This window comes from Micromesistius poutassou (genome assembly GCF_964030765.1).
Source record: "Micromesistius poutassou genome assembly, chromosome: 16".
NCBI classification, from domain to species: Eukaryota; Metazoa; Chordata; class Actinopteri; order Gadiformes; family Gadidae; genus Micromesistius; species Micromesistius poutassou.
This window is the reverse complement of record NC_140286.1, coordinates 865,871-893,370: the sequence shown is the minus strand read 5'-3', so window position 1 is coordinate 893,370 and position 27,500 is coordinate 865,871. Positions and strand designations below refer to the sequence as shown.

The 27,500-nt window shown below is 45.6% G+C and overlaps 2 protein-coding genes across 2 annotated transcripts in view; both read right to left on the bottom strand.

The window, feature by feature from the left end:
• yeats2 (YEATS domain containing 2) overlaps positions 1 to 14,116 on the bottom strand; it is a gene marked incomplete at its 3' end in the record, with an annotated part of 21,517 nt that extends 7,401 nt beyond the window's left edge. Inside the window, exons 1-15 of the mRNA XM_084481409.1 lie at positions 14,066 to 14,116; positions 13,567 to 13,672; positions 13,321 to 13,418; positions 13,115 to 13,207; positions 12,578 to 12,814; positions 12,303 to 12,427; positions 11,113 to 11,274; positions 9,639 to 9,750; positions 8,982 to 9,026; positions 8,654 to 8,840; positions 7,309 to 7,557; positions 5,843 to 5,986; positions 2,078 to 2,172; positions 625 to 819; positions 1 to 116 (exon numbers count right to left, since the gene is read on the bottom strand). The exon at positions 1 to 116 is cut by the window's left edge and continues 116 nt beyond it. Of these exons, the coding sequence (XP_084337535.1) occupies positions 1 to 116; positions 625 to 819; positions 2,078 to 2,172; positions 5,843 to 5,986; positions 7,309 to 7,557; positions 8,654 to 8,840; positions 8,982 to 9,026; positions 9,639 to 9,750; positions 11,113 to 11,274; positions 12,303 to 12,427; positions 12,578 to 12,814; positions 13,115 to 13,207; positions 13,321 to 13,418; positions 13,567 to 13,666 (1,958 nt within the window). The 5' untranslated portion in view covers positions 13,667 to 13,672; positions 14,066 to 14,116. The remainder of the gene's footprint in view (positions 117 to 624; positions 820 to 2,077; positions 2,173 to 5,842; positions 5,987 to 7,308; positions 7,558 to 8,653; positions 8,841 to 8,981; positions 9,027 to 9,638; positions 9,751 to 11,112; positions 11,275 to 12,302; positions 12,428 to 12,577; positions 12,815 to 13,114; positions 13,208 to 13,320; positions 13,419 to 13,566; positions 13,673 to 14,065) is intronic.
• Positions 14,117 to 17,203: 3,087 nt separating this feature from the next.
• Positions 17,204 to 27,500, bottom strand: part of klhl24a (kelch-like family member 24a) — a 15,238-nt gene continuing 4,941 nt past the window's right edge. Inside the window, exons 5-8 of the mRNA XM_084480419.1 lie at positions 25,128 to 25,246; positions 20,462 to 20,650; positions 18,687 to 18,875; positions 17,204 to 18,247 (exon numbers count right to left, since the gene is read on the bottom strand). Coding sequence (XP_084336545.1) covers positions 18,047 to 18,247; positions 18,687 to 18,875; positions 20,462 to 20,650; positions 25,128 to 25,246 — 698 coding nt within the window. The 3' untranslated portion in view covers positions 17,204 to 18,046. The remainder of the gene's footprint in view (positions 18,248 to 18,686; positions 18,876 to 20,461; positions 20,651 to 25,127; positions 25,247 to 27,500) is intronic.

The following is a 27,500-nucleotide window of genomic DNA, read 5'->3' as shown; positions in this document are numbered from 1 at the left end:
CCGCCCATCCCCTTGGAGCCGGAGGAGTTTCCCTTGGCGACCAGGATCTGCCCGCTGCTGATGGACACCTGCTTCACGGCGGACTGGAGGGCCGAGCTGACGGGGATGCCCAGCATCTAAGCGGAGGGACGCACAAAATGAATAAAGTTAAACGTAGGGTTCATTTTTGAACCAGGGAGTGGTTATCACAGGAGAGCCCAATTCTAAATGGACGGACATCACATCACAATGGACATTCACAAGATGGAAAAGATAACAGCATTTGTCAATACTTGTGGATAAAAGTGGATTCAGTTTGTAACACCCCAAATGCCTTTTTTTTTTCCCTCAAAGAAACAGACTACTCCCTAACAGTTTCATAGTTCTTTCTACTTGAATGTTATTTCTTTACTGTATTGTGTCGGTATGTGTGTCCTTTTGAGAGACTTTTTTCCAATTTGTACCATTCATGTAACAACGGTGAGCACACACACAGTAGCTATGATAAATGCTGTGGAAATGTTTGACACTTAATGCCAATTAAAAAAAAGTAGGGTTCATAGCACCAAAGGGATACTGAGTGTGCCTGTGTGTGTGTGTGTGTGCCTGTGTGTGTGCATGCGTGCGTGCGTCACACACACACACCTTGCTCGTCATGGCCGCGGTGGCCCCCCCCGCCGGTTTCTGGGGAGACATGGAAACGACATGACCGCCCTTCACTGCGACAAACTGGTGCGCCGCCGTGGCAACCGACTGCTGCTGCTGCTGCTGCTGGGCGGTTGCCGTGGAAACCATCTGCTGCTGAGTGGAAACCTCACCCGGCTCCTGCTTGATTATTACCTTCAAAAAAAAAAAAAAGGGAAAAAAAATAAAACACCAGAGAACCGTGAGGAGGAGGAGGAGGAGGAGGCAGGCCCGAGCCGCAATGAGAATGGTGACAATCCCATCATCCTCTCTAGATTATGATACATTCACCCTCTTACTAGAGCAGTGAAAACCCCTTCACACGCTCTACATTATGATACATTCACCCTCTTACTAGAGCAGTGAAAACCCCTTCACACGCTCTACATTATGATACATTCACCCTCTTACTAGAGCAGTGAAAACCCCTTCACACGCTCTACATTATGATACATTCACCCTCTTACTAGAGCAATGAAAACCCCTTCACACGCTCTACATTATGACACATTCACCCTCTTACTAGAGCAATGAAAACCCCTTCACACGCTCTACATTATGATACATTCACCCTCTTACTAGAGCAATGAAAACCCTTTAACATGCTCTACATTGTATTGACGCCGTTGTCCAGACAGTTCTCCGCATTCGCAGGGTTGGGGGGGGGTGGGGGGGGACATATCTATGCATGGAGCACTAAACTCGGTGCCTGGTGCAGTTTTTTTTCTCCCAAAGTCAACATCATAACTTATTCATGAGTCGCTGGTTTTTAATCACCATTGGAGGTTCCAGCAGTGGTGTAGCTCTCGGAGGTTCACAGAGAACAACGCTGGAATAAGCCCCAGAAGAGATAAAAGCGTCCCAGTCCCCCTCCCCCTCACCCCCCCACCCACATATCTTTCTTGAAGATGAGTTGGTGAGAGTGTGAGGACTTTTGCTTTACTGCAGAGCTTCAACAGCCTCTCTGTGAGAACGCAATGATTGAATAACGGTGCATGCTCTCTCTCTCTCTCTTCTTGCATGTACCCCTCTCTCGCACCCCTCCAGTCTTCAGAGTGATGTCCCAGTTAAAGAGCTTGCCAAGGCGTGAGCGTGAGCGTGCACACACACACACACACACACACACACACACACACACACACACACACACACACACACACACACACACACACACACACACACACACACACACACACACACACACACACACACACACACACAGATAGTGCTGAAGATAGCACCGTGCAATACTATTAATACCACTCGCTTGCCAGAGAGAGGGAGGGCGAGAGAGCCTTTGAACGTACCGAGGGGAGAACTCAACCACTGGTGCATGGGGGGGGGGGGGCATTTACATTGCATAGACATTTTTTGAACTGATTTATTTTCAAACTGTTTCCGTGGCAACAGTCACCTTCATTCCCGAGGACAGGAAGCCACCGGTGGCGTGAACTTTGGGGGCCGGGGAGCGGGGGCCCTGGCTGATGGACTGCTTGGTAGAGGCACCCACTGTGGGGGGGAGAGAAACACACACAGAGATCCTTTAGTTGTTTGGTTTTGAGATCGATTCCAAACGCCCTCAGGCCTCCCTGAGCCCAGATGCCTTAACCCAACCTGCAACCTAATGCACGCATCTGAACTCCAAGTGCCAAGTCCCCCTTTTTAGACAAAGCGTTAAATAACCAAATAGTAAATGAATACCCGAATAGAAAAAACCACATCACGGCTTTGGGTTACCGTGCGCCATTTCAGACTCGACATCTTGGCGTCTGCCTCAATGCTGTAGCTTAGTGTACAGAGTTAAAACCCGCCCTGGTGCTACGGTTGGGAACGCTGTTGTTAAAAGACAGTGCTGGTGAGCCAGTGCAGGCGCCCACGCCGGCCCCATTCAAGGGCTCTCTGGCCTGACCGCCAGTTCTGCTGGGCCCCTCCGGAAAGAGCTCGTGTGGGCGGATGGTGGGACGGTTTGGCAATCCAGAGGTAACAAGTGGAAGGTGTGTGGGTGTGTGTGGGTGTTTTTATGTGTATGTGCGTTTGTCTATGTGTGTCTATGTGCGTTTGTCTATGTGTGACTATCTGTGTGTGTGTGTGTGGGTGTTTTTATGTGTGTGTGTGTGTGTTTGTCTATGTGCGTTTGTCTGTGTGACTATGTGTCTGTGTGTGTGCGTGTGTATGTGTATATGGATTTGTGTGTGTGTGCGTGTGTGTGTGTGTGTGTAACCAATTACCATACAGTCACATCAATGCAATGGTGCAGCTGAATGAAGCCATAGTACGAACAACACGAAACTGCCTGAGAGACATGATATTAATACTTTGTGCGTAGGTGAAATTTCCCTTTCGTGATGCGTTTGGTTGGTTTCAATTCTTACATTCTGTCATAGTCCATCGCTTGTTGGACACTTTTAGTTTAAAAAGTGACGTGAGGGGCACACCGAGAAACTTGTGTGCGAAGACAAACATTCGTTTAGGCAGTAGGACTTCTTTAGGATCTGGACTTCCAAAGGTCGATCAATTTGGCTGCTCAAAGATTGCCGTCACAGTTTGTAGAAAAGGTTTTGATTAAAAACCTGAATTGGCTGGTGGTTGATAAGAGTGCATGTTAATGAATAGATCATTCTCCGCATGCTGTTTTTTTTTGTATGGGCTTTTGGGCCCATGGTGGACAGCACAGTGCAGGGAGACAGGAACGCTGGCTGGAGGAAGAGAGGAACGTAACACAGGGGGGCGGCGGGGGGGGGTGGGGGGGGGGTCGTACCGCCCCCACACAGTTAAGAGCGCCAACCGGTTGAATCACCCATCTGGTATTTACTCACACCGGAGCGCCCTTCACCTGAGACCCCAGCAGCGTTCACACGTCGTTGTGAACGCCGCTGGGGAACATAGCAGAGCAGCACATCCCGGCCGGCCCCGGATTCGGCTCAGCCTAGTAACCATGGTAACGTGAGAGTCCAACGCGGTACTCGCGGTACACCGTGTGTCACGATGCGAGAGTGAGAGACATAGATGGTAGGTCTTGAGACGGATGGCAATTAAAAGGAAGATGAATAAATGGTTATTATTGAGAATTATTATGAAGTGGGTACTTGGAGATGAATCCATTTACTTAAATTAATTTGTTAAATGATCTGTGATGAGTGTCTGATTGGGAAATCAAGATTGTACCACTGATCCCAAGTTATTCCTAACTAATATTGGCTGGCTTTTCAGAATATGCATCAAAATTATAGCAAATAAGATTGCTTACATACATTACACTGTTGTTGATTTTGTTTTTTTTTCAGAAAAAAATATGTCCTCTAATGGCTGGTTCAGACGACACGATTTCAGCCCGATTTTGCCCCGATTCGTTCGTCGCAACAACAAATTTGTGAGTCGTACACGATTTTTGCGCAGTGTTTACTAACTAGTAAATAAATAACTAAAGTAAAGACTAGTAGAGATGCACGGTTGGCGGTCATACCCGGCCGGACACCGCGGATAATACACAGGTTGGGTGGATTACGTGGAAAAAAGTAAGTAATACCTACTTCGACGAATTACGAGCAGGTCGCGGTTACACTCGTCCGCTGGTTTCCATCAGCATTCCACTGTGCCAGCTGCTGCCTATGCCCTCGCACATTGTTGAAATCATATGCTGGATGCTTTATTCTTTCCATGTGGCTTTTAGTTAATGATCGGGCTATAATAAGACCACGTTGGCTATGTAATCGCTGACAACAGGGGACATTTCATAGTGGTTGGACATTTTAGCGTGCCGACAGGCTTTTGTCGGGACGCGGAACACGCAACTCAAAATCGGGACTGTCCCCGCACTGTGATTACATAGTGTGACATGTTAAATCGTGGAGGAATATCTGAGAATCGTGTCGTCTGAACCAGCCATCAGAAATAATATGGCCTGAAAAGTGTCTAATCTACGCATAACAGTATATACACACACAGTAGCGCCATGAGGCACCAATGTGAGGGACGAGATATTGAGGGTGCTTTTGTGTACGAGTGCGTGCACATCTCAGTACACGTGGGTGTGTGGAAGCAGGACAAGCACACTGAATGTGATTCGTCATCTGCACAGGGTGCACACAGACACTTCTAACGCAGCCACACTTCTAACGCACGCTGCGGGGGCGGCTGGGAGTTCACCGGCCGCATCCCAGGTCGCACTACTTCCTGTTTACCGTGCCGCAAGGACACAGGATGTGAGGTCAGGGCTCAAGTCAGTTTTTTTCATTTATATATATATATTTTTTTTTCATGATTTACAGACAGTTCAATAAATGTTCCTTTTTTAAATTGAGACTTGTAACATTTGTTACCATCATTGTGTCATTTTTATGATGTATATTGAGGGAGCAAAAGCAGTATCGGCTCCAAATATCGGCTCAAGGAAAATCGGTATTGGTGTATCGGTCATCGGCTGAGGCTGATGGTAGAAAATCGGTATCGGCCCTAAAAAAAAAATTGGTCGATCCCTAATATATTGGCACCTATTTATACAAACTATGACCAGGCTTCAGGGTCCCAACACTGCCTCCATTCACTGAGGATAGCGATATTCTAAACACTTTTCTACATTATATTAACAATCATGCATTATATTGATTAGCATAATATAGTGTTTGTCAATATGCTATATAGAGAACATGACCTTCCTCCAGATTTAAAGATAGAAGAAGTTTTCATACACAAAAAACAATAACTGGATACAAAAATGACCACGAAACAACCACGAAAAATCTATTATTAATTTCTCACACATAAAACCCTCAATCATTTACTGGGACTGACAAGAGCAATAGTGACCCGGCCCCTGTTCGGCTCTCTACGGCCACATTCATTCCTCTTGACGGCTGCATTACTTTGTGTCAAAAGCAATATCGCGTGGCCAAGCGCGGCGACTGCACAGCTTTCACGACCGTTCTGCGCTGTAGTGTTGACCAGGGACTTCAGGGGGGAAAGGCTTAGTGTGCAAGCTTTCGTACTAATGTTAGAGGCGAGTTCGAGTTCTTTGAGTTCAACTTGTGGACGCTGACCAAAGGCAAAAAAATATCGCTGTCAGATGTCATCTTTCGTAAGTGAGCCACTTATATAATTGATGCTGCACGGCAACAGTTCAAAAGAGGTTACATATGAGGTAACCCGTCCAGTGGTGCAGTGAGGTGGCGGGGGGGGTTACCTGTGGCAGAAGGGTGGCCAGGTTTGTCGACGATGATGTAAGGGTTGTTGAGCAGGGTGGAGGAGCCCTGCTTGCTGTGCACGGGGGTGGAGGTGGTGGGGGTGCGTGGGAGGGGGGAGTGGCTGGGGGTGGAGACTGGAGAGCCTGAGGGGGGGAAAAAAAAAAAAAACACAAACACAAACGGAAAAGAAAATGCTTGTCAATGTGGAAAGTTGAATTAAAGCTAGGGGTAGGCAATTTATTTTGTTATTTATATTTTTTCTGAAGCGTTTAGTCATGTGGCAATGTGGTGGCAGCATTGAGGGGGGGTGACTCCAGGACGCTGGTTTCACTGTTAAGCCCTCAGGAGGTGTCGTGGGCCTAACTTAACATCTGTGAAAGAGGGTGCCCACTTGATAACCCCAATGCAATTCTGCTGACTGCATACTGCTGTATTTACTGCTGTTAGTTGGGCCATTTGTCTCGTGTTTTTCACCTGTGGTTGGTGGCTTAGAGGCCAGCGTGCTTATAAGGTTGGTTTGGGCAGGGGCTTCTGAATATGTGTTTTCCTTGGATTTTGGCACAAGGGATTATAACATCTGATCCTGTGTATTAATGAAATCATCTTTGTTGAAATACTCATTAACATTGACAGCAATCAAACCAAATGCTCTGATAAAAAAAGGGGGGGAAAAAAACTGCTCTCTGTGGCTGTCACAGGCCTGTAATAAGCCTGTCTGATTACGTCATTTTACCCAAATGAAATGATTTGATAGCTTACCTGTCCGTCTACCTACCTACCTTCTAGTCTACCTGCGTGCACTCTGCACGTGCAGTCATTGTGCATGATCAGAGTCTTCCACAAGGCTAGGCAGACCTATCGCTAAATCGAGCGGGACAGTCAGGGGGACTGGCCCATCCCGTACCTTAAGGGATGGGTGGGATCCTTTTAGTTGGATACTTCCAAAATGTAGCTTCCTCAGGCTGGTTTCGCTAAACTGCCCTGCCTAACTTTAAAAGGTTGTATCAGCAGGTTTGAATGGTTGGTTATACAAATTGACATGGTCCACAGACTTAAAAAGCTGACATTTATTCTATTAGATACGGTCCACTCTGAGCAGTGCTAACACTACGAGACAACGGCAATAACATAAGTAGGCCAACTGGAAAAGGGGAAAACATGTCAGGAATAAGAGGCGAAGCAACAGCCAGAATATTATAGTGTTACTGATTTCCACATTTATGTCAGAAGCCAGTAATGGGAGAGGTACTGTTGGGAACTTCCCTCCGCCCTAGCTACGCTAAACTGAACAGGAAATAAAAATCAAAGTCATTGTTCGCCACGCAAATTAACTGGAAGGCTGTTCCAACTGCCACTTTGACTACTCGTACCGTTGCTATACAAACCGAAACAAAGAGTTTCAAGGAAGTAAAGCAAAGACAACAAAAAAACAAACAAACACGTTTAACCAGGTGGAGATAATTACCCGACACAATTTTGCAGCTCATGGTGATTGGCTGAAACGACTTGCTGGGCGCCTCGGCGGGGGTTGGCGACTGGGCCTGGGGGACGATCTTGCAGCTCGCCGTGATTGGCTGGAACGCCGAGTTGCCGTGGGAGCCCAGGGTGGTGATCTTGTCGCTCAGGGCCTTGGGGCGGGTGGGGGTGCGTTCGCCGGCGCAGAGGCCCTCGCCGTGGGCCCCTGGGGCCCTGCACGTCTCCGTCTTGATCAGACCTGGAGACGGGGGGGGGGGGGGGGGGGGAGAGCCGCGGCCGGTCAGAAAGAAAGAGGAAGAGGAAGCGGAAAGCGTAACAGGGGCAACTTTTCCTTGTAAATTAATTAGCGAGGCACCACCTGGAACCCCCAGATAGAGTGGTGCGGGGGAGGTGGGGGGGGGGGGATAAATTAGACAGCTTGGATGAAAAGCCATTTCCTTCCGCTTCAATTATTTACTGGGATGTGAGAAAAGGTTTAGCAGGGTGGGTAAAAAGGGAGACAGGAGTCGGGGGAGGGGACAAAGTGTGTGGAGGGGGGGGGGGGGGGTGGTTAAGATGAGTAATGTCTGCTGGGAGCAGAGAGAATCACTAAACTAAAGTAACTCCTGGCCTGCGGTTCATGCAGGGGCTACTTTCACATCCCTCTAAACCAGTGCCAAGATAAATGCTAGAACTTGACAATAGACAATGTTTGGAGCTGCATTGCCCCACACCTGCTGCTGACGCACAAGAGGCAGGGATTGAAACAGGCCCGGGGCTAGGGCCTTCATTAATGCCAGCATCGGTATTAAGTATCACAAGACATAATATGGCCGGTTGGTTTCGTTTTAAATCATTACCAACGTGTGCTTTTATACTTGGCTTTATCATTTGCTTTCCAGACCAGCGCTGGTGTCTATGTGTACATGTACACCAAATGAATGGGGGGGGGGGGGGGGTAAATCTCTGTACAAGCAATAGTTATCTCTGTGTGAGAGAAAATGACTAAACAAAAAGCTTGTGCAAACAACGGGAGTGTAAGACAGAGACGGCAACAACAGACATCTCCCACCCAGCCGTTGTAATTAGACACAACAATTAGAACCTTTTGTTCAGTTTTTTTCTTTTTTTTTTTACATCTGCACCGACTCATGCACGGAAGAGTAATGGAAAACAATTAGTGGCATGCTCGCGCTAATAACTTGGAACGACTGGGTGAAAAAAACGCGGCGGTGTGTCGTAAATGGATTACAGCGATTCCACTGAGACGTTTACATAACCACAGCGTCGTCTCGAAGCAGACCCCCAGCCTCCCTCTGAATTATGTATCCACGGAAACGGCCTCAACGCGTCACCTTTCTCCAACATTTCGTCCTGCAGGTGAGCGGCGGCGGCGGCGGGGGAGCCTGGACGCCCCGTCGCCTGGGAGACGGGGAGGGGGGAGGGGGGGCTGGCGGCCCGGCGGGTCGGCTTAGAGGAGGAGGGCAGAGGAGGGAGATAGTCGTCCACTAGGGAGTCCCTATGGAGCTCCACATCCACCACCTGGCACGCACACGCACACACACACACACACACACACACACACACACACCAGGGTTACTTGGGATGCGTGTGAGCCACCATGAACTTGAGCGGGAGTAGCACAGAGAGAGACCTGTGCCGTGTACCGTGTCATCTACTTACAGTCTCGGCCCCGAGCGTCTGCAGCCCCGTGTACGTCCTGTCCAGCTGTGTGTGAGGGGGGGAACGCAACAAGGCTGTGAGATCAAATCCGGACTGGGATCAAATCCGTGAACAAGTCAAGCAAACAAATCCAAAATGAAAACGCACGCACGGTCATGCGTGTGTATCATCTCATGGTGTCATGTCTCATTTTGCTTATAGTAGGGATGTGAATAACTCAAATTTTTCGTGGTCGAATAATCAGTGGGTGGTATGAACGAATAATCGATTATTCGATGTGTGCCGACATTCACAAAGGCAGCCATGGATCATCGGCAAGAAATCACTTAATATCTTAAACGCAAAAAAAACAACTAACTTTAACAGTGATCAGTGTTTGTGTTGTAATAGTGCTACAGAACCAACATTAGTTCCGTCCGTTAATTCTTGTTTATTTGAACTGGGAAAAAATGTTAACGGTCCAAATGTTGAAAATCGACTTTGACCCTCAGGAACGAATAATCGAATAATCGAATATTCTGACCCATTCCTAGCTTACAGCAGAGTTAGGAAATTGTGCAAAGAGACAAAGTGAGGAGAGGAGAAGGGAGCACATGAATGTGCATTTTAAGAACCCAAAAGATTCCAGTGGAATGGGCCGTCTCCGCGGGGCCTGACCTTCAACTGGTGGATGATGTCGATGCGTTTGTTGCGGGGGTCTTTGAAGTGGATCTGGATCCTGACCGGGAACTCCCCCCAGCCTCGGCGTGTCAGATGGAAAGGGGGTTCACTTGATTGAGGACACACACACACACACACACACACACACACACACACACAAGATTTAAGCGTGCTTCTGGAGAAGGCTTCTGGGTGTTAAGCGGCTGCCGAGGACGCGTAACAATGGCTATGCTAAATAATAATCTGCTTGTTCAGAGATTTGCATTGAGTTGCTTTAAGTACATGTAACGAAGAAAACTCAATAACTCGAGGCACTTCTTTAAGGCACGCGGGCAGAGCAGAGGCTCAACCAACAGCCCTTGTACAGCCATGACTTACTGTGAGGCCTCTACTCACTTGCACGCACACAAACACACCTTTGCTTGACCTCTATGCTCTATGCAGTGTGTCACATTCTTCACTAAAAGGCATCTCAACTGTGCTCGGTGTCAGACTCAGTAAAGAGTCTGGAAGCGTTTGGGAGTGCAGCTCTTCTTCTGGGATGAAGACCAGTCAGAGCGTTCAGCGGGACTGAGAATGGGAGGCGAGCGGTGAGGCGGCGGTGAGAGTGCCACGTCAGCTCAACCCGGCATCACAGCATTAGTATCAGTGCCGCTCGCGTTCACTCAAAAGCCAACAGGGGAACCATAATCCTGGAACACGCATTAGAAAAAGTACCCGGGAGGGTAACTCAGCACTTCAGGCCCTGACTAGCGAAGCAAAGTCACCGTTTGAAAAGAGGAAGCCATCTCCTGCTGCTCCTCCTCCTCCTCCCAGAAAGCAACAAGTGACAGCTCACGTGTTCCTAGCCCTGCGTGACAAGACTGTAGGCCTACACAGTGATCATGGCAGTCTGCGTAAGCAGGGAGTGTCTGCGTCATTAATACACATTTGTCACGGCTGAATTACATTTGAGTCACCGCGGGCTTGCCAATGGTGATGTGTACGTACATAACCTTTTGAACGTTATGGTGTGTTGTTGTTGTTGTTATTATACGTGAAGCGGGGAATAACAGCCAGAGTCCACAGGGGGGCACTGTTGGACAGGGTCCTTCCAATGGCGGGGAGTTCATGCCAGAATTGGGATCACTGTGGCAACGGTTGTGAAGACAACCAATGTGTTACCTCAGTAACACATTGAGATTTTGACCTACTTCTTCCTAAAGGTTGAAAACACGTTACCAAACCCTGTATCGAAACCGTCTCTCCCTTTCTGGCATTGATTAGGCTTCTGAAGAACAACTGGTTTAGGACGGTGGCGGGGGGGGGGGGGGGGGGGGGGGGCACACTATGGTGCTCTGCTGAACTGCAAAAGCACTGCTAGCCACGTGCAGAACTTGCTTTTCAAACATCCTTTTGTTCAGCGTGCATTCCACAGACACACAGATACACACACACACACACAGACACACACACACACACAGACACACACCTCACTTCCACCAGGTCGTTTGGTTTATAGCTGGGGTGCAGGAAGAACCAGACTTTCTTAACAAAGTGGTCGATGCTGGGCTCCCGCCTACAGCCCCGCACATACAGCATCCACTTGTGGGTCGACTGATCGTTCTCTTCCCGCTTATCTGGCGGGATGTACCTGAGAGGGGAGACACACAGGACAGACAGACGGACGGAGAGAGATTCAACAAACAGGGAGAGATGAGTTTAGACGATGTTGAGAACGATCTACTGTAGAACAGCCGTTATAGGTTGAGCACACGGGGCAGGTGAGATTGCCGGAGGCTGCTCTCATTATTGGATCCCTGTTCGCAATGCTTCAGTAGTGATGGGCGTAGCTTTCTTAGCTTTTCTAGACTCCACTCGACTCCACACAGCCACAAAGTCCTGAATAGAGTCGTTTGAGGAGGCATGCTCTGGTAACACTGAGCTTTTTACCTTGTTCTTCAAATGTGCTTTAGACACTTTAAGTGGTCATCACACGTACATTTGCTCGACTTAGGATCAACTCCTTTAGTTTTTAAGAGGACGTCGCCAGAAGGCCTCTTAAAAACGAAAGGAGTTGACATGTTTCTCAAAGTAGTGACAAGTTGCGAGATGACGATGCAAAACCCCCCCCCCCCCCCAACCCCGTCTCAGAACAGCCCAATCTTAAACGGAATTATGTATTTATACCTCCTCGTCTGTAATTGTACAATTATTAAATAATTTAGTTTAGGACAAACAGGGGCTTACTTTTGATTATTATTTCGATATCTTTACAAAGAATTTGAAGAATGTGAGAAAGGAGGATTTGGAAGGTGAAACAGGAGAGAAATGTATCCTAGGGTGTAGGATGAGTGGGAAGGTGAGCTTCAAGTCAAGAAGCAGTTTCTGAGAAGTGTGGGTGTTCCACCAGGATGAGAACATGAAGGAAGTAGTTCGATGTCAACAATGTAGCACGCACCTAAGCAACTCAACACCATAGCCAGCAATGTCTGCCAGGAACAAAGAGTGATGTGATGCCAAAGTAATCATCATGGAGGTACTGTGTACTCTGTAGGACGTAGGATTCTGGAGAATCCTGTCCTGCGTCTCACGTCATGCGGTTATGCACGCCATGCGCACGCCGCTCCAGCCGTGGAGTAGATGCTGGATAGACGGCGGGAAGACGGCAGATTCGCTTACTTTGAAACGTTCCCCACTACTATGGTCTTCTTCATGAAAAGCCGGGAGGCCTCGTCGCCGCCGGTGTGGTGGGCCACCCTCGCCTCCGCAGGCTCCGACGGCGCCGCCGAAACGCCAAACGTGTCCTGCAACGCAGAACCGAGGTCCCGTTCAAATGTTCAACCCGTTGAAACCGCGAAAAATAACGAGGTCGTCAACGCGACCCTAATTTGATCCAAGATCGAAAAAAGCATTTCGACTGATCCGACGACGTCCGGACGTCACTCCCGACTCACCTTCCCCGTGTTGCGCCCTGGCCTGCGCTCATTTCTGCTGTCGCCCTCCCTCCACGACGCCCTGACTCTGTCCCGGTCGCCCCCTTCCCCGTGCTGGGAGAGGGACTCCGACTCGGAGGGCGGTATGGAGGGCGTCTCGGAGCCCTGGTTGAGCGGCGAGGACGAGCGGGAGGGGGACTCCAGAAAGCGCCTGATGGCCGGGTGGTTGAGCACCGTAGCGTCGCTCTTGGCGGTGTGCTGGAACGACAACAACAACAGCGGACGCAGAAAGGAGGTTTCTCCTATTTACTAATTTAGCACTTTAGAGGAGCAGGCCGACAGTCACTGTGTTTAGATGTCATGGAGCAGGTCAGGGTCATCTTGAACAACCAATTGGGACGACCCTTATAGCCTTCAAATGGACATTGTAGCAATTTTTTGTAGTAGTAACTTCACACCAACTCAATACTACAATTATTATTCATATTATTATTATTATTATTGAGAATAAATGTTAACAACCATACAGAGGAAAGTGTGAATATATAAAGTGTTTACCTCTGGGATTTTGGTCAGTCCAGCGTTGGCATAGTAATTGGCCACTATGCAAGCCCTTAGCTTGTCCATCATCCTCCTTGCGTCATTGAGTCGCTGCATCAAGCATTAAGAAATGAAACAAGTTAATGAACAACACAGATATGATTATTATACGAGGGAGCATAATATAGTGATATGATACAGATGTTTCAATGGCATCCAGTTACCTGGCTTATCACTTCTATTTCATGCTCCTTATTCTTCATCTCTAGAGAAAACTGCTCTCTGATGATGGCTTCAATCTTCTGCACCGTCGCCTCCCGTGCTGGCAACGTGAGAACATGGACAGTGTGATGTTAATCAATGATAATAAAGCAGGTATTACAACACAGACCATCCACTGTCAAATGCAGTACTCGGACTCATCAGCATGTTGCCCATGGTGTGATGCTCCAACCAGAGCAGAACCTTACCATTATGTTCGACTACTTTATTTCGTTTGCTCTCCTGGATATGTGATATGTCTTCGTAGTCCGGATCATTATCCTCTATTTTCCTCTTGATCCCTGACATGACTGCCTGTCAAACATTAAAACAAAACAAAAGCAGAAGCCATCAGCATTGTTAACATTAACAGTTGCAATGTTACAGTTGCAATGTTATGCTAATTGTGTCTGCATATAAACTTGTAGTTGCCGGTTAAAGGCCAGCTCCTCTCTCGGAGCCAACACTGGGTAACTAGCCGCTTGGGTTACAGTGATTGCGGCCCAGAACCGAGGCTAGCCCCGGGTGGAGGTACCTCCAGCTAGCATTGTTTTGTAGCATACTGCACGACTATTACAGCGCACACATTTTAAACCCCTTCGAATAATTGCGTTCATAACTTAACGTTCACGGCGTTAGACAAAACGTATTTCCTATTTTCCATTTTTTTTTTTCCCACGTTCCTTAAAAATCCTCGTGGCGTGTTACCTCTCGCTAGTGCAGCCGCCGGGTGCCAGCCGGGCGGACCAGAGATTACCGACCGAGTTAGCCGCGGAGCTAAGAGCACTGAGCTAGCTGGTGCAGCTCCTGCTAGCAAAGTTAGCACACATGTGATTAGAGATCAAATATGATACAATTCTTGTATGCACTGCTACAAACCGTTAGAAGGTGTTTCTTTTTATAATGAGCTGTGTAAAAATCCCGGCACCACAGTCGGTTGTGTTAATCTTGGATACGTGTGGTATAACTTAATGACATTTCTAAGTGAGCATCTAAGCTAAATCGTGGTAATTGGCCATGCAGTTCTTGAAAGCAGCCACCAGGCACCACTATTCTACCATACAAACTAACTTTAGTTACTGCTTTAGAGAATAAAGATGAAATTATACAAACATCCTTCTGTTGGAATAATGTACTGTATCTCCTACAAGATCACACACATCTCTCACACATATCTGATTATCTGGATTTCCATGGATTGTTGATTCAAATGGCTGTCTATATAATCCAGTTTGAAGTATTGCTTTAGTTTACATTTTTTATATATATTTAAATATAAATGCTAATGAGTTTGTGTGGAGATATATTGGACAATGACATATTGTTTGTTAAAATGCTCTGGTTCAGCAAAATAGCAATTGTTTTTTTTTTTACCATTGATTTGATCAATAGTAAAAATAGACTAGCTTCAAAGTTCTTATTTTGTTCTGGCTGGGATAACCCACTTTTTGCCATCTGCATTCTCTCTTTAAATAAATCCTGAGTCCAACAAGACTGAACAATTTTCCTTCTTTTACTTTATGTTCACCTTTTTGGCAACTGGCCCCATCTCAACATAACTAAATAGTAATAACAAAACTGTTGGAAAGAAGGCTGTTGGTAAGAAGATTTCTATCAACAATTGTGTATATTACATGTTTACTTTTGTTTGAATTCCAGAATATTTGATCAACAATTGAATGCGGATATAAGATATAAGCAAGTGTCAAGTAAGTCTCATGAATGGGATGATGATAAGCGGTATACATAGAATGATGGATTGAACGTGACCACTTATATCGCCATGGTTTTGTTATTTACATTGCATCACTGATAACACTGCACACATGCATCAGTAGAAAGAATATCTTTATTGGTATTTCATTGACAATTTCAGAACATACTGTCAAAGACAGGGCATCACAGCTAAATGAAGAGAAAACTTGAAAAGCCAACGTGTAAATGTCAACATCACCAATTCCTTGTTTTGGTTTATTCCGTCATTAAGGCACACAGGTCAGGTACTCTGTACACTGTATGAAGCAGGTGGAAGCCTCCGCCTTGCATACAATAACCGTACAACAATTTTGATGTCATCTTTAAAAGTGAAGCCAATATATTTTGCCAGAGTTATCATTTTATATTTGTTCAAACATAGGGCATCATTCGTGAACAAGGAGGACAAAAATACACCCACATGGCAGCCACACACACACACGCAATCCCATAACCAATTACAAAAATGACCTTTATTTTAAAAAGTCAGGAAGGAGGCGTGAGAACAGAGGACAACATTAACGTCCTTGACTACACTATTATAGAAAACACGACAATGCATTACAAAAGGACTTTGGTCGGGTCCATCTGGGAGTAGTAAATACTCAGTGAAATCACAGACGCACACAAACTGCAACTTACTCTCTTATGCACACTTGTTTACTTTCAACTTTCCCTGGCCTGTCAGAACTCAGCTGGCTCCAGTATTGTTATTTGGCAGATGCATTTATCCAAAGCGTCTATTCCTGTGAATTCATATCCATGTAATGATGGCGTGGGTCAGGCATCTTGCTCTAGGATACCTACAGGTAAAAGTAACGTAGACATGGGGGATCGAACCCAGTACCTTTCAGCCACGTGAACACTATCCTGCCCCAATCTGTGTACGATCACTTTAACATTTGATTATTCAATCCATGTTTTGTTTTTTTATACCTTGAACACAAAGTCATATTACAACTCGGTCTTTAACCATTTTGGCAGCATGCTCTTGTTGATGTCATGGCATACCGGAACCAGCAGGGGTCACTGACAAGACCCTTAACCCCTCTCTCAACTCAAATACGTCACATGACAGCAAAGAACATTTACTGATACAGTAAAAAAAAAAGAAAAATAAAGGTTACCATGTTTACATAGTCACACTGTTCTATGTTCAACAGGGAATCTGTCAAAGTGCACGATGTGGGGCTCTTGGATACAGAAATACATAATTTATAATGTAAATATAGAAGAGACATTAAATAAAAGATGGATACAAAACAACATCACAAAACATGTTACCATATTCACAGCAAAAATCTCTACCTCATCTCTATCAACCTTGGTATAAAAAAAAAAAAGTCTTTACTGACATGACCAAACCAGTCCAATCTCAAATCACTCCTGTGCGAGGTACAGGCTCCCCTTCTGCCCAGCCGTAAACACAAGGAGGTATCCATGGTTACCCGAGTCACAGTTGGTTGTGCAAGGGGAGAGCGATGGCAAAGTGCTGACAACTGATCAGGTTCGGACAAGGCATGCAGATGTGTCCAAATCAACAGAGCATGCAATATAAAAAATGCAACCATTTTTGATACCTCTCCATGGCTGCTACACATTCTGGCTACACACCCAAAGGTCTCATGCACAACACACACACAAGCACTTATTAACTTAATCAACAGCTCACGTAATCACTTAATCAACATAGTCCTTGAGTTTGATCTGCAAAGGCTTCTAACTATAAATCCCCCACACAACCATGTATCATCCTGTATGCAATAGACAGGCTTTCTAAACCTATACCAACCTAGTAACAATTGTTATAAAAAAAAAGGCATCATTTAATATAATAATAATAATAAAAAAAAATGATCAGTATTGTGTGTAATGGTAACGCTAACACGACCACATAACTTGTTAATATTAACGGCATAATGGTTATGGGGAAGAGTAACTGCAGGGGAAGTATCACTGAACACAAACACACATGGGAAGTCGACAGGGTTAGAAGCCAGCGAGTCCATAGCAACCAGAGGGAAAAAAGGAAGTGGACTCTGTGTGTACTGTAGCCCTGGCCCTGGCCCCCCCCCCCCCCCCCCCGCACTGACCGGCCGGCAGGAAATGAGAGGCACAAAGAAGAGGGGACGGGGTGTGTTGGGAGACTCAAAGATAACATACGGAGATATTTCTCCTTATTGGTGCTGGTCTGACTGCTCAGGTTTAAGGGCTGTTGGTGGATGTCTGATATTGACGGCGATATGGACAGCTTGCAGACGGTTTGCCGTCTTTACCAAGAGGTCATATTAAGTGTTGGGGAATTGTTATTTGGGCCATTTTGGAGATATGTGATGTTTTCTTACAGGTGATGCTGAAGTATCACATGGTTACTGATTACAGCCGTCCCAAACCTTGCAACCCCTTGCAAACGGGCCATGTCATGACTGTCTAGATGACTTATTCCCCCCAACTAAAAATAGAAAATAGTAGTGCTATACTATAACTGTATTAATTTGCAGAATTTACAAATTAATAGTCCTATATTATCTCATCTACTAAGTCACTATTAAGCCTGAATTCAAAATCGACCAGCCTTAATCATTATTATTGTGTGTAATGCATTGTGTGTAACACCAATGATGCGGTTCTACAGGAATACTAATAAGGCTCCTCTATTACAGAATAAGGAATAAAGCGGGTAGTCAACAATATGACTTGTAACACCATCGCCCAGCGTGCTGCTACATGAAGCTATGAAAAGACCCGAACATCTGAACGGCTTTGTGTACTGTATGTCATATCGGTGTGACCGCGTCGCGTGTACCAGTGCTTGTGTGTCTTTGAGCAAACTCTCTCAAAGAGTGAGTCCTTTGTAACGTGTGTGTGTGTGTGTGTGTGTGTGTGTGTGTGTGTGTGTGTGTGTGTGTGTGGTGGTCATTTGTTTACGGGGTGTCAGGGCTTGTGGAACTTCTCGTTGTAGCGGTGGATGGTGACACAGCCGTGGTACGAGATGGGCCGTGGCATGGACGCCACGCCCGTGATGATGCCGGAGGCGGGGTCATAGCACAGGACTCCGTCGGACGCCTCGCCGCTCTCCCCGCGCCCGCCCAGGATGAAGAGCTTCCCGTTACACACTGACATGCCACAGCTCTCCTGGTAGGGGGGGGGGGGGGGGGTGGGGGGAAAGAGAGCACACACACACACACACACACACACACACACACAAACACTGGTTAGAAAGAGAGATTTGTATTGATGCATTCCTTTTTGTATATTGACAGCTTTCAAACCTTTGTTTGAGAGCAAACCTTTGTTTACTTACAACCAGAAACAAAAGAGATGCAAGCGTGCGAGAGATAAAAGAGTGAGAGAGAGATGCAAGAGTGAGAGAGAGAGGGACCTGTTTGCATTGATATGTTTGTATCTTTCATTGTGAGAGTAAATTATAGTTTACAGCCTGAAAGCCCGCAAGAAGACAGACCAACAGTGAGAGGAAGGGTTAAAGAGAGAAAGGACTTATAAAACACATTGACATAAATCAGCCTGTGGCTCGCAGCATCCCAACAACAAGCACCCGTGTTAGAATTATTACCAGTTTGCTAAAGGTGTGGATCACGTGCATCCAGTAGTCCTCCAGCGGGTCGTAGCAGAAGATGGACTTGGTGAGCCCCCCGGCCACGTAGATCAGGTTGTTGAGGGCCACGGCCGTGATGCAGCGCTTGGCGATGGGGATGTTGGCTCTTAGCATCCAGGTGTCTTCCTCTGGATCATAGCACTGGACCTGTGACGCAGAACGTATTGGGGTTGGACGTTAAAATTTTACATCGAAATGAAGAAGAATATTCGTTTCACATTGAAAGGAAAAATAATGAATCCGGGACATGAAACGCATTCTGCGATTTTCCATGCCGGCATTCCTGTTCTGAGAACAGGAATGCAGGAAAGAAAGATTGGTGCGTCTTATTTTCAGTGGCTCGGCACTCTGGCATTATATCCTCCCATGCCATTTTATTCGCTTGCACTTAAAATGTTTTCCTTCTAAATTTTCCCAGTCATGACCACAGCTCATGTGAACAACACCCATTGTGCATCCGTTCAGTCCAAGTGGTCACATGACTTTCTTTGGGAAAGTGTCAACAAACCACCACATACGTGAGTGACAAGGGGACGAGTGACGGCTGGAGCCGCGGCAGTTGGAGCCATTCTGCGCAATGCAAATATGTACTCAGACAAAGTTAATTATGAAGGCAAAAAGTCGGGTTCTTACTGATCATGCATGCCTGCCCCTTTGTGTTAAGCTGTATATAAACTAGAAAAACCAGCTAGCGGAGAGAGATAACACCCCCTTTTAATGACCTTGTTTAATTAATACACTGTTACTGATGTAATGCTGTAGGACCGGGATAAACACACTCAGCCTGACTCAGCTCTCGTGATCTATTGCACTAGTGCACAAAGATCGTCACCGGCCCAATTGTTTTATTCTCTCCATCATTTTCTATACTTCCTTTTTTTTAAAAGAATATTCTCTCCATTTTCTATACCTCTTTTTTTTATTTATATTTTTTCCATCATTTTCTATTCCTCCTTGGTGTCATCTGGTGACAGGTGAATAAGTCGGAAACAAATGACTCGTGACTTACTCGTCATTGAACCTGAAATACCGCAATACGCATACGTTAGCATCATAACAATCACCAGGGCTTAAGGGGTCAGGAGTTAATGACGCTGTTAAAATTGATATGCTAGCTTGAAAAGCCTAACCACTGAAACAATGGTGTTTCGAAGACCATAGACCAAAATTCCCAAGAACTCCTCGTAGATCAAATGCAGTTCTACACAAAGTTATTTGAGATGCTGAAGAGATGATGATGCTGAAGAGATGATGAATGAGCAGTTAACCAGTTCCTTGGGATTACTGATTGTACTGATTGACTGACTGATTGAAGAAAATTCCACTGTATTGTGTTATACAGTGGAATCAGTGGCATCTGCTCATTCATGCCAGCATCTCAAATAACTTTGTAAAATGCGTTTGATCATTGAACATTGTTGTTTGAACAATGTTTAAACAACAATGAGGAAGTGCATTTGATCTATGAGGAAATGTTTAAGTTATTTGAGATGCTTGGCATGAATGAGCAGTTAGCCAGAACTGATTAACTGCTCATTCATACCAAGCATCTCAAAATTCATACCAGCATCTCAAATAACAGTTGTTTTGAACCGTTGTTAAAACAACAAGTTCTTGGGAATTTTAGGGAAAAGCCTTTCGCGTTAACCGTCCCACTTGTTATCAGGGGCTGTCTAACACCGACATCATTGGAGGGCACGCGCACGCGCATATCTGTATATCCCGTCGCTGACCTTGTCTGAGCAGGTGGTGTCGTCCGGACCTCCCCCGATGACGAAGAGCTTCCCCGCACAGCTGGCCACTGCCGGGGAGCTGACCGCCTCCTTCATGGAGGCCACCTCCGTCCAGCGGTTGGAGAAGGAGTCGTAGCACTCGGCGCTAGTCAGGCGGGTCTGGCCGTCGTAGCCGCCCACCGCGTACACCTGGAGGACGACACACAACAAGGGTGTTCACTGAACCAGCTCCAAAACAAACCGTATGCAGATGCACACGCGGCCCGATGGCGCACGACACACACACACACACGGGTATATAGGTCATTCCACGTCCGGTACAGCCGGTTCCTTGCGTGGAAAGCCGAGGAGGCCCATCTGGCAAGCGGCCAGAGTGATGTAATGCTTCACAATCTAACATGACCGATATACTCTCTCTCTCTCTCTCTCTCTCTCTCTCTCTCTCTCTCTCTCTCTCTCTCTCTCTCTCTCTCTCTCTCTCTCTCTCTCTCTCTCTCTCTCTCTCTCTCTCTCTCTCTCTCTCTCTCTCTCTCTCTCTCTCTCTCTCTCTCTCTCTCTCTCTCTCTCTCTCTCTCTCTCTCTCTCTCTCTCTCTCTCTCTCCTCTTTGTTCCCAGTGTTGTTATACCACACCGGCCTTTCACACTGTAAACACACTCCACAAACCCATTATGTCCAAATGTGGCCGCCCAAACCACGGCCAAGTTGACCTCCTCCGGATTGGCTATGTTATTGCAACACTGCTACACCATCCGCTTTGATTCAGGTCACATGCATCGTGTGATCCAAGTCATGGGTTTTAGGTGTGGACTTGAATTATTGTATTAATCTATTTCGACATCACTGAGTCAGGAGGAACAGGTGTGTTGACATGATCGCTATTCGCCGTAAAAAACTGCCATGATTCGAGACACAAAAGGTATGCATCGATTTTTAAGACTTTTAAGACTTTTTAAGTTGACAATGGAAATGCTTAGTAAGGGTACGCAGTGGAGAAATACAGTAATCCGAAAAAAACAAGCAGTGTGGTAACTGGTAACAACAGCGCACAATGAAGACGATCAACAAGGGGATGTTGCACAACCCTTCAGCCCCCGGGGCCGTTCTAGAACAAACACGTGGCGAGGGAAAGGACACGAGGGGAGAGAAAGAAACATGGATAGGGAGAAAAGGAAAGGAAGGACCAAAGATAGAAATAAAAAAAGAAGGAAGGGGGAAAATGATCTCGATCGGGTCAACGATGGAACATCTGGCTATTTGCAAAGCAAATAAGGTGAGATCAACTACCGCTTCTCGTAATGACATATGTATGTACGCATACATGTATATGTGTGTGAGTATGTGTCCACCAAACTGTACACATTGCCAACACTAGTTTCTAGTTCCCAAAGCCAGCAAACAAAAACAGCTGTGTCCTCAAATGATGAAATTACAGACACAGTAAGGAATGTGTGTGTGAGTGTGAGCCCCCAACACGTTAGAAAACGTTCAATACAAACATAGAACACGGGAACCCCCACTGGAAGGCTAATGAAACCAAGCAGCCAGAAATTAGGGGATGGGGGGGGGGGGGGAAACCGTGGTTCAGCAAGGCTGAGCCACATAGGGAGGCTGGGACCACAAGAAGAACAAAGAGCAGAGCCGCATGCGCCCGACAGATGCAGGAAGTGGACCTGAATAACAGGTCCTCGTGGCGGACAAGAGGGCTTTAGGGATGGTTTCAGCCTTGGGAGACGGTATGAATTGAGTGTGTGTGTCTTTTGTTTGTGTGCCGTCGGAAGTTCATATGCAAAATAGACACATTCTTTTGTGGTGACACACTGCCTGTCTGTAATTACAGGGGGGCACCAAACTCATCTCCCCTAACCACTGCGTCTTGTGCTGAAACCTGAGGAAGTATTCAGACTACAGGGATTGGTCTCACTGCGGTCTCGTTTTTGTGTTTGCACAGCAGGAACTCTGTGGACTGGCTTTTCAAAGTTTCCGTGATAGATGGATAGATAACGTATCAGTGGATATGATTGCGCCAGCGATATATCTGCACAACCGTATATTGTGTTCACGGCACACAGTACTCTGTGAGGCCAACCAATGGCGTGTCTTTCAGAGCAGGCCAAAACAGATTACATCATTGTTTTGGTAGAACGTGGTTCATTTGTTTTAAACCTGCGCATGTGTAGTATTTGTGTGCGGGACCAACGCGGAGACCAAAGTGGTCTCATGCAACCCCCGCAGGGGACTAAAGAGAGAGCATGTGTTTGTTTGCACAATAGATGTGACAACAAGCTGCCTGTTTCTGATGAAAGACACCCATTGAGGGTGAGGGTGATGATACCCATTGAGGGTATCATCTTTAGACCCTCAATGGGTCTAAAGATGTGTGTGTGTGTGTGTGTGTGTGTGTGTGTGTGTGTGTGTGTGTGTGTGTGTGTGTGTGTGTGCGTGCCAGATTTGACTAAGGCCTCATAGGTTTGCGGTATTTTACGCAAACCTTAGTAGTAATTACATTCTCTACATTCTACATGCTAATAATCATAGTACAGACGCTGTACTATGATTATTAGCGTGTAAGAATGTCATTATTTTTTTTACAAGTGGCCCTGATTAGTCTCGGAATGGTCTTTAGCAACCAACCATAATTACACATGAGCACAATTACACCTAAAAGGTCACTGTTAAACATAGTTCTACCTAAATACTGGCATTCTAGTTAACTGCTGGACCTAACTTTAGGACCTATTTCCGTGCACAGTACGAGGAGATGTTTACAGCACTCAGACGAGCTGTTTGCAGCGCCAATGACTGCCACCGCAGGCTGTAGGAGAGAGGGCAGCCACACAACAGAAGAAGGCCTGATATAGGGCAGTGAACTGAGTCAGTCTTTAACCCAGAAACGTGAAACATTTGCTCCAATCCATCAAACTCCCACTGCCTGCTGTGCTGCCCTGGAAACCCCTGATCCTCATCTAAAGTGTTCCTGTTGGGGCGGATGTAAACAGGAAGTTCACTGAGATCTACTCTAATTAGCACCCCATACACATTCCTGTCTGGCGTTCCATACGTGCACCACACATACTATCTGTACAGATGAGCATATGGATATATTGGGGATGGAATATGTACAATTATCAATGCACTCAAGTGACTTTATTGATGCATCCGTTAGAAACGTTGGCTTTTTTTAATATGTAAATACTGGTAACGACCGTTGCACTTCCTTCTAAATACCTGGCATCAATAATATGAACTGACGGTTTACCAAGCCCTGGGGAAACCAAGTGGAAAATGAGATATAGATCACTGGATGTCTCCCAGAAACCTGTATGGAGGAAGATCCCCTTAAGAAATCCTGTAGCCAGTTCCTATCCCTTTTAGATCCCTTTTTTAGCACCCAACTAAAGGTTCAAGGAATAACAAAGCCCATCCCTAAGGTTTTCAAGAACAAAATGTTCATGTTTGTTCTTTATGACTAGACTAAGACTAATTACCAATGTGAAGAGGTACTTTATGCCTACTTTGTGTAAGGCGCTGCTGTTAGAGACTGAGACTGAGACTGTTGACACACAACACATGATGCCTTTACAGGTACTGGTAAGAAAACACAAAAAGAGATGCTAAAGGCCTTTCTAGTAAGTTTCCTGTTCACGAAATTCCAGGAACACTTCAGCTAATCTGGGTATTACGAAACACTATAGGAAGCACAATAACAGTCTGTGCTCGTGAGTATACGCTCGCATACTACACACGAGAGATACACACGTGTGCAAAGATCGTTAAATCATTGGACAAAAAGGTCTGGGATGGGGTAAAGCATACGTTTTATGCGGGCGTATGCCCAAATATCCAATAGACATTATGTTTCCTCTTTTCTCCATGTTGAGCCACGACTCATTTTCACCCGACGGTCCGACAATGTTCTGTTACCGCTAATCAAACAATAATTCCCATAATGCACGCGGCTGAGCGGGCATGTTATGTCCAAAGAGGCGTATGCTTTTTAGAACTAGATCGGACCGAGGTGTGTTCGCTTTCACATCTAGCGAACCAGCGCACCAAAGTTTGTTTGGAAGCGAACCTCTTCCGCGAGGTCTCGGCCGGCTGATTTGGTGCGCTGAGGTGGTTGCATTCACTTGTTTAGTGCGCACTATTAAATGCTGTTGGTGCGAAAGCACCCTAGAGCAAGCAAGTGGGGTCGCAAAATTATTCTTCAATTTATTATTATTTTTTTTTTTAAATACACATTAACATGAATCCAACATATACTTTTTCAAATACGCATTCAATAACAGTTATGTTAATGTGTATTCATGTTATTATTCATGTTAATGTGTATTTTCAGTAACCAGCATATTACATTTATGCAACATTGATGAAAGGCTACCCATGAATCATTGCGGTAAGATCAGTATCTGACACCTTCATAGCAGCGATTACTCCCCAACACTGTGTGTGTGTGTGTGTGTGTGTGTGTGTGTGTGTGTGTGTGTGTGTGTGTGTGTGTGTGTGTGTGTGTGTGTGTGTGTGTGTGTGTTTCCCTAGAAATGATGACGTCCTTGCCAAACATACTGCTATCCATCAATTTTACAAAGTGTTTTGTTTCACAGATAAGACTGTAAAAGAGTACATGTGTGCTTTACAATTACTCATGGTTTAAGGTAGCATGTTTACCTTGCCCAGTAGGACGGCCATCTTGTGTCTCCAGCGGCCTTTGTTGAGGGAGGCCACTCGGATCCAGAGGTTGAGCTGTGAGTTATACATCCACACATCCCTGCTGTTGAGGCGACCGCCTGTCACACAAAGCACAGTTCACCCATTGTTGTTATTGTCACTTTTTACTTGTTTCAATAGTCACGTTATTGGAAACTAGTGTCTTGATTGAAATTGAGGAGTCGTACAGACGGATATGTGTAGCATTCAATGATTAATCTTCTGGTCGGTGCCGACAGGCTTCATGCTTTCATACCCTGCTGACAGTTTCTAGGCTTTTAGTCTCTTAGTCTCTCTCTGACTTAAGTGTTGTCCCTTGGTAAACACACTCAACAGGAAACATACACGTGATTACGCAAAACAGAAGTACAATCCTTGTCTCTACAGTATGTGCTTAAACCAGTCAAACAAATGTATGCAACATTTGTTTGACTGGTTTAAGCACATACTGTAGAGACAAGGATTGTACTTCTGCTTTGCGTCTGAACTATGAGGAAACTTATTAAATTTTTTCTTCCTCCTTTTTTTTGTCATTGGAGCCAGATAGACAACCCACATTCAGCAGCCATCCAATCAGATTACGGCGTGACCACGATAAACACGCTTTGAACAAGCCCAAACGATGGCTCTATTGGCCCCTCCCCCACACACTTGTGTTTCCAAACACCTGCCAGGTAAATTTGAGCTAGCATAAGCCAGATACCGGCCCACACAGGCCTGATTGCAGGTTAGGCTGAACAAATATACAGAGAGAACAAGTTTCTTTCCAGGGGATACCCCATTGCGATATACGATATATAATGGCAATGGGGTTTGTATATATATACAAACCCCATTTTAGGTTTAATGGCTGATGAGTAATGCGTCAGACATTTGTTTCTAATATAAAATCCCCCTTTTGTCTTTAATATATTTCAAGACTACACTTTACATCAAGGGAAAATGTGATGTATGTGTGATAATGTGTGCTCTTCTCTTACACATAGTCATCTTACACATACAAGAGTGTGTGGCAGCTAACATCAAAATAAGAGCAATCATTTCGCACAAAGACATCAATTGACATCAGGGTGACATCAATTGACATCATGGGAACTTATCACTTTATTATATTAATATATATTTTCATATTTAGATTTATATGAAAATATATGAGACTGACACCTTCAAAATGTAGAGCTTATTACACCGTAGATCAACCTGGCAGAGTCAGCCTCATCTCTTGAGCCCCCCTATAGATGCTTCATAGGGAACATACTGTATGTGACTGCGTTTGTTTTTTTCAACTGCTGCCGTTAGCAGTTCGATGTTTGTTGCCAGAAAACTGTCAGTGTGAAGCTATGAGTCAACCTTCAGCCAAGTCTCTCTACCAGACAGCACAACTATATTAATTATATACTAGGGTTAGGTATGTTATTCAGAATGATCCTTAGTTTTTGTTAAATGCAGACAAAAAGTAAACAAGGGATGGCCCTTTTAAAAAAAAGTAATCATCTTTTAATGCATGTAGTGTCTGAGTATGCATGCACGGCATTGCCTAAAACAACATGCCTAGCCAGACTGTCTAGGGCCCTGAACAGCTCTCTTTGCATGATATACATTTAATAATAAATGGCACACTTAACAGGCCTATTATTACAGAATTCTTTGGTCGGTCTAGTTCTCCCACATCTTAGGAGGACGACCCATCTTCTGACCAATACTTTTATGATTCATGGTTCCACTAGTTGAATGACAGGGCTTGCTGAAAGCAATACATAAACAAAATGTCATAGCAGTGTGTAGCCTGCTTTGGGTGTTCGGTTTGATTTGTGTTTTTAATAACTCCCTTGCCTGATAAGGACCAAGTACTTTACACTGTGGAAGACGCAAAGCCAACCGTGATTTAGGATATCCTATCCTTGCTAGGATCTTAGCTTCGGCAACACCCTGAATGATGACACATTACAACACATTACGGCTGAGTTCAAATTTTTGCAGAGGCCATAGATTACTTCTAAAAATGTTTCCTGCATGCTTGACTTTGCTACCTTGTTATTACAGCAAATGTATATGTATTCCAGTCAAGGGTTTCAGTGCTGAACCACCAATGTCTCTCTGAACACGAGATTGATAAGACCAGGATTGGATTAGGTCTGCAGCGGATTCAGTTACATCCCAGTCAGGAAACCTCCTGAGGGAGTAGAAAGACTAAGATAGAAGCTACAGTATATCCAACAGAGATCACACTCCATTTCCAGAACTTGGCAGACACGAGAGAGAGAGAGAGAGAGAGAGAGAGAGAGAGAGAGAGAGAGAGAGAGAGAGAGAGAGAGAGAGAGAGAGAGAGAGAGA